Consider the following 16,915-nt stretch of genomic DNA (forward strand, 5'->3'; position numbering starts at 1 on the left):
CAATGGGAAAAAGTTAAAATGAAAAAGATGTATGTACTTTACTGCAATTGCACCACAATTCATACAGCACCTAGTAAAAAATATTTTACAAAAACCTATGTAACGCCAAGAACACCCGCTATTATCTTGTGCTATAAATTAATATTTAAAAATTACAAGTTTAACCATGGGGTGCTTTAACATAAATGTCAATGTTAAATTAATTTTTAAAGGACAATTCCAATTGAATTTTCTGATTTTGAATGTTTATGCTTGTTTCATGTAGACCAGTTTCTTAGTTCCTTCCAGTGAATGAGAAGTATACATTCATCCTACTGAAAAATGTCCCATGCCCAGACATATCTGCACTCTCAGGAAAACCACTCTTTTTTACATATAAACACGCAGCCTAATGCAGACATTAATTTCTCAAAAGCCCAAACTAAATAGATGTTACAGCCATCTTCAAGAATCATTCCACCCATTCACAATACACCTAGAGCTCTGTTATGGCAAATCACAGAGAATGCCAACACAGGACCGTGCTTGCTTACAAGACTTACAAATTCTAGCCTAGGGCTAGGCTGCAGACTCTAAAATAATTTATTTTATAAATTATTCTTCTTACCAGAAGAACAATCCAATCTTAGTTTCTCCTTCAAACACAAGAACTCCTGTGGGTGTTAGTCCGAGGCTATAATCATTTCCATCTCTTGCCTAAGAGGGATACAAATTAGATTAGAATATTCCTACAGATGTGACTTTATGCTGCTACAAATTACTTTAATTATACTTTCATTCACTGTTAAGATACTGCAGCAAAATTAAAGGCCTTAGTCACAGATGTTATTAACAAGCCTCTTACCAAACATTTATTCTATTATTATTTTTTGTTTTATTAAATATTTTATCTCTGGATATTATTTTCACTGCTTATAAGGACATTGTCTGCTACTCTGAGGATTCAATCAAGCCAAGCTGACGGATATGAATTCTAGAAACAGACATAGTTACATAGAACATTTCACTTATATTAATCTACACTGAAAGCTACATTTATGCTTTATCATATGTGGTTTCTTGAGAATTACTTAACGTTAGGCTGCAAACCTGGTCCTAAGTCAAACAATATTAAATCTCAGTTTATTTTCAACTCATTGCTACAAAGACTGCAAGTTTAGGTATATTTATGTTTATAGAAGTACTAAAAATAACGTTCCCAAAAGCACAGCCTACAACCATAAACTTACCTTGACTATATGCATGTCTACTCCATACATTTCCAGCCATTTTGCTTTGTTCAAATAATTTGTTTCTGCCTGAGCTGGTGTTTGCCCCCTGAAATGATTTATATTACACAAAAATCACATGAAGTTAAAAATAACATGCCTTGATAAAAAAGCGAGGTTACAGAAAGAATACAAAAAAAGGGGAACTTGATATATGTAGAGCAAGCCAAATAGTGCTGATCTCCACTCAATTTTAATAATGGCCAACTTGAGTTCTGTTTTGAAATCAAGGGGCTAAGAAAATACTGAATTGCTAAATTAAGCTGTGGAAGCTTACAGAGCTGTATTGGTAACATCAAGCAGTGCTAAGGCTGTAGACTGCATAAAATGCATACCCTATTGTCCAGATGATACTACCTGGTCTTAGATGTGTCTTGTAGCTTGCTGTGATTGCTCAGAAAATGAAGGCAGCTTTTGCACTATGTTCTAGTTTGTCTCAACAGAAATACAAAACCACACTCAGGAAGGTATTCATAGGAGTCCCCTTTCACTCAACAAAAGAAAGCAATGCATACAATGGTATGCGTTGGATGGATGTGGCAATTTACCATTTGAGATTTTTTACCTGTATTCCTTCCACTTCTCAAAAATGGCGAGTTCCATGTCTTCAGTTTGCTCGGGCACAAACCTGAACTCTGAAACTATATCAGGGATGTGTTCAGCAGGGTCATAGTCACCAAGTTCAGCTGTAAAGAGAAGAATACTTCAAGAAAATTCTAGCAAAAGCAAATTTGGAAATGGCAAAATCCGAAGTGCCTACAATGACTCATTTCACTGACACACTGAACATTTATTCAAAGATAATAAAAACTTCATTTAAATATTTACAGTTTAATGGGAAATCAGTATTTCGATCTTAGCATGTTAAAACTGAATCTTAAATCAGCTTTGGAAGAACTACAGACGCAAACAAAAACTTATATGGAAGAGTATTTTCATTTACTACTGGAACTGTATGTTGGCAGGGGAACTAGCATTGTTATTCAACTTCTTACATTCCTCTTTTTTAAAGATACTCAGACTTGCATATGCTTGGTGAGATCACTTTCTTTTTTTACCATCACAAACATGAAATTTTTAATGCAGTCTTTTAAAATGTAAAAAGAAGCAGCTGGAAATGTAAGAAGCAGCACTGAATAATATAACATGTTTGTTAAATTTTGTGCTATGTAAATATTTTAATAGATTTCTTGGGCTTTGAACACAACTGAGTTTATTGAATAAATATTTTAAGCTGCATTTTCATGAGTCTTTCAATTTCAAGTTAAGGAAGTTTCTAAATCCATAATTTACTTGATGCTTGCTTGCTTCCAAAGCTAGGTTAACTTCCAGCTAATTTAAATAGGATCTACTCAGCAGTCTACTGGGCACTGTCATCAAAGCCTGGAATCAAACATTTACTGTCATGCAAATTTATAAACAGAATCTATGCCAAAATGGGATCAAGGCATGAATTCTTTAAGGCTTTGCTGCAGCCCTCTTCACAGAGTTGGATCTCTGCATCCCGCCACTACAGAAACAGGAATACTAACACTTCATTGTGTTGTGTAATGTACCTCTTCTATGATAATCCACTAGGCCTTCATTTTCCCTGGTTGTCAGTAGCTGCATTTTACATTCTTGCATCTTACCTTTAATTAGACTGGCTGCACTAAAGGATAGTCAAGCAACTTGCTTCTCTCCTACCTCTATGCCCCGCTGTAACAATGAATCTTCTTGAAGAGCCAGATGTTCCACTTACACAAAACCTCCTGATATAATATTGATTGAGAGCATGTGCAAAATTACTATCTTCTGGGGAATTGATGCAAATAGCGTCTTCTCTTATTACACGGATATATGAGTTGCCTACTCATACCATCAAACCCAATATCTTCCATCACCATCTTACCACTGTTACTTGAGTTCTTATCTGTCAACTGAACACTACTATCTATAGATTGTTAGTAGGAACAAAAATCAAGAATTGGGTTTTACCATCCCAACAAACAGCAAATTTATGAATTCCTCTGAAAGATTGTCAGAATACATCACCAAGTCTGTCCCCCTCTCCTATCTAAGCAATACAGAAAATCACATTTTGTGTGTGTTGCCTCATACATTAAAAAAAGATCAACATTAATTTATAAATATTCTCATACATATAACCTTTTGTACCAAGGCTGTGGGGTCATGTGGTCAGCATGACTAAAACACTTCTGGCACAACAGAACACCCTGACGAGTGCCAGAGTGCATGGAAATGCCGTTTACTTTCCTACCGCAACAGTACCTATTTATCTACTTGCACTGGTATGCTTTAGAACTGCTGGGTTGGTAGAAGCTAGGACACAGCAAAAGGCGCTCACCACCGTTGTGCAGATTCAAACTGCTGACCTTCCGATCAGCAAGCCCAAGAGGCTCAGTGGTTTAGACCACAGTACCACCCGCTCCTTTTGTGTGGGGAAGTACCTTCTTGCGACATACTGTTTTACCTGGCAGGCATATATAATACTTTCTAAGATTCTAAGTCCCACAGGAAATATAGATAACTTTAAAAACTACATTTGATACAAGACTAACAGCCACTGATCACTGCTTAGGAACTTATGAGTATCTACTTCCAACACAGTTATCTACAATCAGAACTATGAGAATCACAGAAAATTCCTTTTGCTCTGCAGTAATGATCTTGCAATAATGATTCTAGACACACTTACTTTGAGGTTTCATTGAATGAATGTAGTTGGACTTATTTCTATATAAAAGGGTTTTAAAGTCCTCAAATAGGCACAGGCTGTGCGACTACAACCCATTGTAATGCAATTACTCTTAAAAATGAAATCAGGATTTTGTTGACATAAAGGTGTGTGTGTGTGTGTGCGCGCACACACACACACACACACACACACACAGAGAGAGAGAGAGAGAGAGAGAGAGAGAGAGAGAATCATGCAAGGTAATCAAGAAAACACTTAATTTCTGTTGCAAACTATCCCTAATAAACACTTCCAAGCTGACATCTCTTTCAGTAAGTACAAATGTAGAGGTCAAAGTGCAGAATTCTGAGCTTGCTTTGCCAAAATAACCAACAAATCTCAATATGAGGTTCACAGTGTTTTTCTGAATGGAACCAAAGCTCTGAGGCATCTATGGAAAAATAATTATTTCACTTAAGCAAGTTAATTCTTCTCACGCCTGCCCTCCTTTTTCCTACACAAGGACTATAAGGTAGTCCGCACCCCAGGATCCCACTCATACTTCCCACTCGTGCTAGATTGTACAGTAGCAAGAAAAAGCTAAGATCTTAGTGATAAGCCTCACATGACTGAGCCCTATCAGCTGTTATAATCCTCTGGCTATGAAATATATCCCTAAAGCGAAAAAGCAACAGTGCCCAGAAATAGCTCAGGTACAGTAATTTATCTGAATCCCTGGCAATTAATGTGACCAGCAGTTTACATAAGGTTTGCTATCTGTAAAGGAAAGCTTGTCTTATTCGAATCAGTCCTGCACCTCAAGCAATACACCCACACAAAGGCAGTTCCCTTAAGGCAGCTCACCTTGTAACATGTAAGCTGACAACTGCACAGCTGTTTCAAATGGACACTCCAACCTGCAATGGGAAAAAAAAAAGAACGTCAAGCAAATTTCAACAGCAGTATGAGGAAATGATTATGGGTCAACGATTTGGAAGGGGCAGATGTAGTGAACCGTTTCAGCGAACTTGACATATTACTCAGAAATATACTTAAAACACATGTTCCTTTAGCACTTGGATTTTCAGAAATGTACGGTTTACATTAAAGGAGCAAATAAGCTTGCCTAAGTCAGCCTAGATCCTACAACTATATGGACTGGGGAATCATTAATATAGTCTTCAATTATGCCACACCAAATCTGTCCCAAAAAGTCTGCATTTGAATTAAAGGAACCATTAATAATTGACATCACACAGGTTACGCACCACATACAGCAGCACATCCCCATTCTCAACATACCACCTCCCTCCTCTATTGTACAATCTTGCAGAAACCTGACCATAGCCTTTAGGCCAGTGGTTCTCAAACTTATTTCTCCATGCCACACCCTTTGAGAACCACTGCTTTAGGCGGTAAAAAATTATGAAGATTTCTAAGATGCAATTGTGGAATTTTAAATACTAAATCTGAGCAAAGAATCTAAACAAATGGCTAATTATAACTACCAGAGTCCATTAATGTCCACTGCTACAAAGCATGGTAAGTAGCTACTAATACTTTCAGCACCTTGGAGATGCACATGTTCTATATTTGTATCCTAAATTTCCTGCACATATTTGATAAGAGACAAGCCCCCTTCATTTAGCGTAATTATCAACAGTACTTACTTGCCACTCAAAATGTCCTGTTTTAGCTGAAGAACAAATAAATATCTATTTCAGGAAGAAAGAGCAAGAAACATCCATGAGTTTGTGAACAATTCCAGCACTGGAGACGAGCAGCAAATATCAGCAGCTAGACTTAATTATGAGATAACGCACTGTGGTCTCTCATTTCAAGTATGGAAACATGGAGCAGTATATTTCATCGCAAGAGAATGAAATTCTAATAAAAGAATATCCAATTTGTAGTTTCTGTTTTCTCTGATTTCCTAGTGTGCAATGCTGAAAGGGGGTGGATGGATTTCCCAAACATGTCTAAAAATATTTCTATAAAAGTTCAGTGTTTCCTCAAAACTACAGTTCATTAATGATTTTGTAAAGATTATCAGGACCCAATTTACAGCAAAGGCCAGAGCTGAAGGACTGGGTATAAGGATTACTCACAGCAGAAAGGAAGACGCCCAGCACCAAAGAACTACCAGTTCCCTGAAGTGTTGGGAACTCCTATTCACTGTACTGTGGGAATGGAACACCTTGAAACTGTGACAATGTATGTGAGATTCTGCCCAAATGCCTTCCCTGCAATTTTATCATTCAGGGACATTACAGTAGTGAGATATAACCAGGTGGATTGGAATTTTGATTCATCTATGAGCGGGGGAAAAGAGAGACCGCCAACAATCATATTCAGATTAGTATGACAGATACTAATGTAATCTAAAAAGCAAATGTACTGCAAACAAGCAAGCAATCCTTGTTTTGCACAGGACGCTATGTTCTCGACCCTTGCACGCATTGGAGGGGCCCATGTAAAATGTTCCACCCCTCCCCTCCCCACCCTTTTAGTGATGTTTTAGGGTCACTTCCAGGTTTGGTGCTGTGTGTGTGTGTGTGTGTGTGTGAAAGACGCACATAAATTGGTTGTTGCCTGTACTGGATTTGAGATCTCCAGTTTGTATCACTGCATACAACGTACCTGGTGAGCTCTTCACGTAGGTTGTTTGGCTCGGAAGAGTAAAACTTTACACGAAGATGTAGACAGTATGGTGGACCAACTACAAAAGTGAATATATTAGGTTTCTGACAGCAAGGATATTATTTTGTAAATATATTCACTAATCAGAATTCAAAGGCGGTGGGAATCCCTTCTGTAATACTGAGCACACTAGCAAAAAAAAGAGAATGCTAAACAAACAGTAGTAGTTTTATATACCAGAAGCCAACTCAGTCTCATTACATTAAGTTGATTTGTCTTGCCAAGAAGAACAGACAAATCTAGGTTAATCCCAATATTACAAGGCTCTATTCCATGAACTGAGGAATCCATCAATCTCTGCTTTGTACCCCAATCAAATCCTTATAAACTCTGCCCAGGCAGTCTTAGGTTTTGGGGAGTACCTCCTGTTGTTTGTGTCATAGGAAGATAGCTAGCTAAACATTTTATTGCAGTAGACTCCACACCTCATTTCCTTCTAATGACAGAAATTCTAAACCAGGAGTATGATGTTACTCATGCACCTCCTCAACACCCACTGATTTAGGTCACCTGTAATACCAGATCTTCAAAGTTTCTTCCCCCTTTTGATTTACATTACTAGAACAGTTCCTTTTAAAAAAGTCAGTGTATATCAGTCACAGAAAAAATAAAAATACACATCACAATAGGTCAGCAAAGCAAAGATTACTAAAATATAGTCCACCAAATCCATTTTAGTAATACGCATAAGGCAGAAAGTGCAAAAAGAAATGTGCTACAGAATCTTTAAACAATTGGAGCCCCTTTTTTCTTTTCTTTTTTGCCCTGTACTGAATTAGCTTTCAATATGTCATGTAGTAAATGTAATGTGAGTCAAAGATCGGTTGTAATGCCAGAAACTTGGCATTACAACACTGTTCTTTGAACAGCTTCATACTGCCATGGTATATTTTGGGGAAACAAAGTATTCATCAATACACAAGTAAATCAGATTTTTAAAAACACAAACTTCACTTACTTTTAACTTGTTTTTTAATACTCTTTGTGTTGTCCAACCAGTGCTGAAAGAAAAATAATAATTATAAACTTTATGCTTTCAACACAAAAATATAGTATGCAAATTAGAAACTCATAGAACAGAACAAGCCAAAATAGTTCTAAGCAGTATAAAGCATTTTAAGAGCAACACATTCAGTGTGCCAGACCTACAGTTAATTGACTGTAACAGCTTGCTAGAATATGTTTCAAGAGGCAAGTTAATAATTTCTTGAGCACTGAAATCATGATCTGCGATTTGCAGCACAAATGTATCTTTGCAAGTCACAGAGCCAGAAAGCTGCTGGGATTGTCAGAATTCTAACATATGTTTCAGGCTGCCATCTTACCAAAGAGATATGAAAAAGATTGTATCTCCCATCTAAGAAAGGAAAAGGCATGCCAATGTAACTTTTCACTTAAAAGTGCATCCTTTCTATTCAAGCACACAAACTTTCTCACAGTTACGCTTAAAAACTAGTATTGTGGAATGCATTGTTTCTTTCAAGTGCTGACACAAGCATTAGCATGAATTGTTTATACAAGTTCCTCTCAGAGAGCTCAGCAGCTGGAATGAAGCAAGCAGTACAAGATAAAAACTTGCAGATCACATTAAGTTCAGAACATAAGGATGTAGCAGCTAAGTTCACAAAATATGCGAACTACGGGTCGGGTATTTCCTTAAATCTGCCAAATATTTTTCCTAGGTGATAACATCCTTATATGAAATGATACCATTCCAAGTATAATACTGTGGAGTTACCACCTGTGGCCTCAGGCTTCCCTTTAAATACCACTGCTATCATTCAGAATACATTATGTGGCTCCCCACCCCATGCTGTAGTCAATAGTGTGCTGACAGGCATCTTATAATGGAGATGGTTGTCAGACCTGATGCTAGTACAACTTGACATCACCTAATCCTCTCTCCCCCAGACTGAGACTGACCCAAAATGGCACATGCAGCCCTGTGATACATATGGGCTCACCTCTAAACACAGGATGTTCACAATGACAGCAGCTATGGCAACTCTAATCCCACCTGCAGCAAATGTTGATGATACTAATACTAATACTAATAATATACCAAAGCCCCAGGATTGCAATTTAAAATACATTACAAACAGTATGAAACAACATACACCCATCTTACACCATCAAATTTCTAAGCATTTGGGAAACTTGACAAAATTCATCTAAACCAACAAAGACCACATGATTAAACTGTTCCTGAACTATACCAATAGAGTAGCAGTAGTGGAATCATAATTAAATGACAGCTGTTGTTGTTCCTGTTGTTGTTAGGTAATTCCATAATTACCACCATTATATTTGTAAGCTTGTTTACATAATAATTTGTGTGTTAACTAATATTATTTGAACTCCAAATAACATTAAACTATTTGTGGTTGAACTGGACTGATCTTGCCTACAAAAACCAAAAACCAAGAAGCATGCCAAATAGTTAACGTTTGCCTTTTTAGAACTGTGTTTTAAAGTATTTGACCAACACAAGAGTTTTGCAACTTCAAGAATATATCTGTAACTTAGAGAACTGTATTCTCTTAAAGTGTGAATCAATTTTCCCCATCTGCAGCCACATACAAAAACAGCTAATGTTTCATGGGCAAGTGTCAAACTTCTCATACTGTTTATTTATCCCTGTGGGGAAAACGTTTTCTGTGACCAGCTTAATATGACCAACATTGCTTGCGACAAGTCACTCACTCACACGCAACCTACAAAACAAGACCTCACTAATATTTATTCCTAACATACCATTTCTTCGCAGGTATCAAAAGCCAAAGCGAAACTACCAATAAAATAACGGGTTGTTAAATGAATTGAAAAGTATTTAGCCAAAAGTTAGTAAAAAAATTAAGAGAAATTCTGAATCATTCTGCATGCCCTGCTTCTGGATGTTTCACTCATGTGTAGAACTGTTGCCAGATAATAAAACTTTGGAAAACTATCTTTAAAAAGATACATAGCATGCTAACTATATAGGAAGATTAAAAAGGGCCTGTTGGTTGATATTTTCATGGAACTGTCCTACTGCTTTGGAACGAAATAAGATTATTTCATTCAATGCAATCAATCAATTATAGGAAGTTATACCATAAACATGCCTTCTTTGGATAGTTTTCCATCAGTTGTCTGCACCCATCCAACATAAGTTTCCTTTGGTAAGAAAACAAATCCACCAAAGTAGAGTATTACAAGTGCTATGGTGCCGTATACATAAACAATAGGGACAGAGAAGGAAGAAAAGAAAAGAAAAGAAAAGAAAAGAAAAGAGAAAAAAGAAAAAAAGAGAAAGATGTTCCCAGACTGTAGGGCAAAGTATAAGTTTGCTTCATCTCCAATCTGTTTTCTTTCACCTCCTCCACATTCCACAGAAAGGCAGTTAACAGACCAGAGACAGGCACTGACACCACTTAGTTCAACTCAGTTCCTAACACCAGCGCCATCTCCAAGAGTTCAGCTTGACTGGCACACAGAAGAGGGGGAGGGAATTACTTTTACAGAACAAAGCCTGGGAGACACTTAGACCTGATCTCATGTTGCAGTTGCACTTGGTAACTATACTTTACTCCAAGTAAACTGCAACACAGTGCTTGGAATATATTACTTTTCCTACCGCAGCTGTCAAATTCAGCAGGGTCAGGCACGAACTCTAATCCTGCAGAAATACACACTTCACGAAACAAGGCAAGGTTATGGTAAGAGTAATGGGTCAAAAGATTAAGCCAGAGGATACTCCCTACTGAAAAATTTACAATCTGAGAAAGTGTCCTGCAACTTTTTTGGCCTGAGCCAAGCTACTCACAGATCTCCCTACTATTGGGCTGCTAGCCATCCCTGCAAGCCATGAACCTCCTGCTGTAATTACAAAATGAATACATGCAAAAGCCTTTTTCCTCCTGGGATGATTTTTATGATTTTTGATGATTTCCTGGGCAGTAGGTTTAAGGTTGAATATACAGCACTAAGGTGAATTATTTGCATTGGTGTTGTTTAGGGTCCCTTTTAACTCAATGTTAACCAAAAATACAATGGGAGGGGGAAGCAACAGAGACACTGGAACAAAAAAGTCTCTTGAATTGTGAAGACAACTCCCAAATTATACTCACAGAATTAGCCTGTACGACATCAACATCATTCAAGATTCAACTATTTCTATAAAAGGCAGAGCTCATTAAAATAGAAAAGACATGGTCTTTAACACCATTTTTATATACCTGACAAACATTAGCACTGCATCACAATAAACAGAAAGCTGAAGCAATTGCATTTGACTGAGCAATGCGCTCTTCCAAGTGCACAATGACCAGCTGAATGCAAACAAATATAAATTGCCTAAAGCAAGTAAATCATACAGTATCAAGTGAGGCTCATGGAACCCTAGGCTATAAGAACAAGTCACAAGAAAATATGATTAAGGTCAGAAGAGTTTTTCATTGCACTGGCATGTGAGGTGGTGGAAATGCAATGAAGAACTACCAAAATAATCTCAGTTGTGAAATTCTATGTAATATATACAGACACACTTAATTAACCAAGATCATGACTAAATTGTGTGTGCTTGGTGCATATGCCTTTTGACTGAATCATGAATTTAAGACCGGGTAGAAACAGTCCAGCAACACACGCAAAAACCAGAAAGGTTTTGTGCTTGACCAGAACACCAAAAAAGAATTCTAACAATCCTGGAAAATGGGATTACTAGAGCCCTGCATTCTCAGAACACACAGAACTGCAACTGCACTGAAGTCAGATCTGCCATTTGGAATGATAGTTTTTCTCAGATGACCTTAAAGCAGGGGTGGGGATCCTTTTCTGCCTCGTGGACCAGATCCTTATCTCCCCACTCCTGGAAGGCCAAATCATAGTGGTGGTGGGTGACACTGAGCTTTGAAGGCAACACCAAAATTAACCCCCTCGCCAATCAACTTATTTCTCCCCCATCAGAGTGATGTCAGTTGACCAGCAGATAAGTGTGGTTTTAAAAGCATGGCCTGGAGGGGCAGAGTTTCCCCACCCCTGCCTTAAAGTTTCTATGATGCTGCATTAAGATTTTATGGGTCAGGTCTGGGGCACTGAGAGGTCATACACCCCCCCCCCCGACCCTCCTTTCTAATGGTTCTGTCCAAAGCAGCCTTTAAACTATGGCCTTTAAACCAGGACCTTTAAACTATGATCCAATAAACATGTGTGTAACATGAATTACATGCAACAAAGACTCCAAGGCACTAAAAAAATACTTTTCATATTATGAAAGAAACAGAAGTTATGAACTTCTATTATTTTATTGTCTTGATTTGTTTGATTTACTTCAATACAAATTAAAAGGGGGGAAAATTAAACATATTCTCATTTTTGAGATTTGAATTAGAACCAACAACTCTCTGATCCATAGTTTTATCTATCAAAACCAGGACAGAGGACATGAAAAAGGGAAACTGATTTTATACTGAAGTTCAGGACAATTTCTTAAACTCATCTATAAATTTTGTTGTACCAAGAACAACTTAACACTTGCACAAATCTTGTGTTTGGCCTGGTATGATTTAATTAACTTTACTACTGTAAGAAGAAGAAAAAACCCCATGCCACTCACTGCTACTTGTGCAGAATCCATGAATCGTAATCCAAAATAGTCATTTTCAATGAGGTCCAGATGGTACATGATCTGTTCAAACAGCTGCTGTCCTTTGGCTTTTTTCTGAAATTACAAGAGGAACTTGTGTTAGTAAGAGGCTGATTAGTTGATGATTAACCTTATTTTTGAGGGCAATTCTGCATGCACTCAGAAATTCCAGTAAAAACAATAATGCATTGCTCCTCTCTAGACACCAATTCTGTCAACTGCTTATATTACTTCTAATAGCAAACCTGATAGCCTTTGACTATCATTTTGGTAACAAAACTGAAGGCAATGGTTTCTGCATATTCACTTTATACTCTCTCACACATATACACAAAAATAGCCTGAAGAAGACTGAGCATGCTTCTTGCCCTCCAGGAAGCACAAGATTTATCTGATTAATTTCTATGCCATCCTTCATGTGTAGACCCCAATTTACAGATATATTAAAACCACAAAAATTAATATAACTACATCAAAATCACAATTAAAATTAAATCATATCAGTGGAGAAGGGGGGGGTGCTTCTTCCAGTTCTGATTAATAACTCCCTGCCCAGTTCAGCAGAAAAATTAACAGCTTAAAACTATCCAGAGATGGAATTAGGGTTCAGAGATGCGTACCATGAATATATGGATCCTGTAAACTCAATTTCCCCACCCCCACTCTCCCCAAAAGTATAGTAGAGGGGAAAGCATCTCCTTCCCAGGACTGTGACAGCCAGGTTCAGGACTACATGAGCATCTTTCTTCTCCCTTAAACTCAATCTCAGCAATCACTATCTCTAGATCGCCGACCTTAACGAACCAGAAGTTACTGATCTAGTCCTGAAACTCAGCACCCTTATGAACTGCATGATAACTGTTATTTCCCAACTGTTTTACCTCATCTATAATCTCCCACTGCCCCAACTTCTTTTAATATTCATTACTGAATCCAAAATTACTGAAAAAATAAACACATTAAACATTTAAGAACTCATTGGAACAATATGCAGCCTGTAATTCTGGAGGTCCAGAGGCCCTTTCTTCAACCTATGAACTTCACAGAATTGCAGATTTCATTTCTGGCCTCTACAGTCACAAATAATGTGAATATGCGTAGGCAAAAAAGCCGAACAAAATGATTTGCAGTGCCACACAAATTGTTCAACATAACCTGACAAACACTCAATAACTTCATTTAGAATCACTTCATTTGAAACGGAATTGAAGAGGAAATCTAAAAATGTCACCAAAAATATTTATGTTTCTCAGTGCTCTGACAATGTTCTTAGTGTCTCAATTCTTGAGACACTAAGTTTGACAGCAAACTTTACATTGCACTCATGAAAGCCCACAATAGTCAAATAGCTTGTTTCAGGAAGGCTAAGAACCCTATTCCAAAAGTACATGGGTGCTGCAGCTCTGGCTGCCAATTAACTACTGGGCTAGTTTCAAGGTGCTGGTACTGATGCACAAAGCCCTATACAGCTGAGGACCAGGACAAAAATATCATCTCCTTCCCTTATATATCCAATCATCCATTGTGCTCTGCAGGGCAGGGCCTCCTGCAGGTACCATCTTATCAGGCCATATCAGGCACTACTTCTACTGCCTGTTTGGTGTTTGTTAAGATCTTCCACTTTCAACAAGCCCTCTGAGAGAAGAGTTTTATCTTAGTCAGTATCTGTATTGGATTTGAAATTGTTTTTATAGATGCATTTTAAAATTTGTTTTATTGCATTGTGAAATTGCTCCTAGATGCTTCAAAACGTCTAGCTGGGTGCAAAAAAAAAAAATGGTACTGATGTTAACAAGTTTTAGGAAAGAATGTCCCTAAGCATCCATCCACAATGCAGCTACTAGAATTTTCCACCCAGGGTCGCCTTGATCTCCGGCCTGCTCTTTCCCATGCCCAGCCATCCAGAGAGGTTAAATAGAAAGAAAGAAAGAAAGAAAGAAAGAAAGAAAGAAAGAAAAAGAAACCCACAAAAATACTGCAAAGTGAAATCTGTTTGTGGCCAGAAAGTTTAAAGTAATTGACATGGAGAACAGGGCTGCATTTACTGGAAAAAAAAAGAATAATTCACAATCTCTGCATTCACCACAGTAAGATTTTATGCAAGTGATCTTTTGTGTGTATTGTGCCTCAACTTTTTAAATACAGCAATTCTATGGGTTTTGCAATATAACTCCACAAGCCTTTGTCTGTCAAAATGGCAACTATACATTCTACAATGTGAGGCAAAACAACACGCATAATTGTTACCAGTGAAATAATAATAAACAGAACATTTTCAATGGAACAGCAAAGCAGTGGAAAAATTTCCACACCACATCATTGCTAACAACTCCTGAGGTTTCTGAAAAAAGCAGGTAGTCACAACTAATACAAAGCAGCCCTCTTTGGTTTATCTATAGCAGGCATGTCCAACAGGTCGTTCGCAATCAATAGCCTCACGTTAGTGGTAGATTGCGGGCTAGTAATGACTCCTCCTGCCCTGGGTGCTAGCTGTCTGCTTAGCCGCCATAAATGTAAAAGGCCGCTGAAAGTGGAAGCAATGTTGTCTGTAGCGCTGCCCTCCAAAAAGCTCAACAACTTTGGCTTGTCCCCCCCCCCCAAAAAAAAGCTTAACAACTATTAGCAATGACAATGGGTAGATCACTGCCAGCTTTTTTTGTACTGGGAGTAGATTGCATTCTCTTGGGAGTTGGACGTGCCTGCTCTATACAGTGGTACTTTGGGTAACCCGAGGTACCACTGTAGCTTACAACACAGGCAAATGGTAATGCACAATCTATACACTTTTCTTCAGAGAGAGAGAAAGAAAAAATTGCACTTATATTCAGTGGTACCTCGGGTTACATATGCTTCAGGTTACATACGATTCACACTCCGCCCACTCTTTAAAGGGAGCGCGGCTCTTGGGGGAGCCTTAGACGCGTGCAGCATCTCCCGGGCAAGGGGAGCCTTCATCCGCTGCCCGGGAGAGGCTGCCCGCGGCTATCCCATAAGCCAGGACAGCAAGCAGGATTGCTGTGCAGCGATCCCACTTGCTGTCCTGGCTTCTGGGATTCAGAATATTTTTTTTCCTTGTTTTCCTCTTCCAAAAACTAGGTGCGCCTTATGGTCTGGTGCATCTTATAGAGCGAAAAATACGGTATATTAAGCTGGTGTATGTAGCTTGATCAGTAATATTCACTAGTGAACAGTGATCAGAAAGCTGCCTCTGTTAAGTGGGCAGCCCACTCTCTTATGTGTTGGCTTAAGCAAATATTTCCTAAAGCAAATACTATGCTTCTCCAGTGCAATATTGCTAGGTCAGCTCAGCTTCCTGCCAGATGTTCCAGTTCCAAATCTTGCTGCCAAGAATGACAAATATAGGGTTATGTAACTATCGACTTATCCTCCCCTTTTCCATATACCAGTACAGTGTTGGTATGACTTCATGGTTCACATCACTGCAGTTTCTAAAATCAGACCAAGGAACCAATAAAAATAGACAAGGATATCTATTTATCTATCTATCTGGATATTAAATATGGATGTATCTTTGTGTGTGTATTAACCCTTCAACTCAAATGTTTCCAGAGTAGAACATGGAAAACATTAAAATAATAAAAACCAGAAATTTGAAGGCTGGTCCCTGTGCTTCAATCTCTTATGTTTGTCAAAGTGCTTTTATATTGGTGCCCTATGTACATAGTAAACAGTGAAATTATGAAATTAACTGTGTCCCTTGAATGGAGCTATGCCATATTTTCCTTGTTAATTTCAGTTAGGCTGGAAATCAAAGTTCATAAAGTGGAATGTCCAGGCTTTGGATTAAGAGAGAAATTGAGCACAAATTGAAATGTGTAAATTTCAATCTGCTAGTGTGTTGCACATTAACTACACAAAATGTATATCCTGTTACAATTACAGTGGTACCTCAGGTTAAGTACTTAATTCGTTCTGGAGGTCCATTCTTAACCTGAAACTGTTCTTAACCTGAAGCACCACTTTAGCTAATGGGGCCTCCCGCTGCCGCCGCACCTCTGGAGCACGATTTCTGTTCTCATCTTGAAGCAAAGTTCTTAACCCGAGGTACTATTTCTGGGTTAGCGGAGTCTGTAACCTGAAGCGTCTGTAACCTGAAGTGTATGTAACCCGAGGTACCACTGTACAAGCACTTTGAATTTAGCAAACTGGCAGTCCCAAACTACTATTAATTTCTTTCCAGCAGGCTGCACCATACAGCAGTCTAGCTGTCATGTTTTGCACTAACTGCTGCTCAAGGGCATCCCCACGTTCAGCACATTACAATAATCCAACCTTGAGGATAGTAATACACAGCTCACTGTGGCTACTATGGTTGAAAACCATGACATGAGCACAATGATCTAATTCAACTCTAAGATAAAGAAGAACACAATTATTCTCTCAAACATGATTCAACCATGTTGAAAAAGTAATGTAATTATCATACCGGCAAGTCCACACTGACATCAGTTCCATCCAGCAAAGAGACACGGCATGTAATTATGGATTTCTCATCTCCAGCAGCAGGGATGTGAGTTGCAGCTCGCTGGGCCTCTCTTAGCCGTTCCTTCTCAGCATGTTTGCGCATAGACCTGCGCCCAAGCGTTCGTCGAAAGAAGCTCAGCATCGTTACTAAACAGGCCA

General features: G+C 38.3%; 1 protein-coding gene across 1 annotated transcript in view; it reads right to left on the bottom strand.

Annotated features, from left to right (window-relative positions):
- EPB41L5 (erythrocyte membrane protein band 4.1 like 5) overlaps positions 1–16,915 on the bottom strand; it is a 58,548-nt gene that overhangs the window by 36,704 nt on the left and 4,929 nt on the right. Inside the window, exons 2-10 of the mRNA XM_083584964.1 lie at positions 16,719–16,903; positions 12,242–12,346; positions 7,604–7,646; positions 6,586–6,664; positions 5,616–5,660; positions 4,810–4,862; positions 1,834–1,954; positions 1,230–1,317; positions 608–696 (exon numbers count right to left, since the gene is read on the bottom strand). Of these exons, the coding sequence (XP_083441090.1) occupies positions 608–696; positions 1,230–1,317; positions 1,834–1,954; positions 4,810–4,862; positions 5,616–5,660; positions 6,586–6,664; positions 7,604–7,646; positions 12,242–12,346; positions 16,719–16,898 (803 nt within the window). The 5' untranslated portion in view covers positions 16,899–16,903. The remainder of the gene's footprint in view (positions 1–607; positions 697–1,229; positions 1,318–1,833; positions 1,955–4,809; positions 4,863–5,615; positions 5,661–6,585; positions 6,665–7,603; positions 7,647–12,241; positions 12,347–16,718; positions 16,904–16,915) is intronic.

The sequence above is a fragment of the Podarcis filfolensis genome (assembly GCF_964270895.1).
Source record: "Podarcis filfolensis genome assembly, chromosome: 1".
Taxonomy (NCBI): Eukaryota; Metazoa; Chordata; class Lepidosauria; order Squamata; family Lacertidae; genus Podarcis; species Podarcis filfolensis.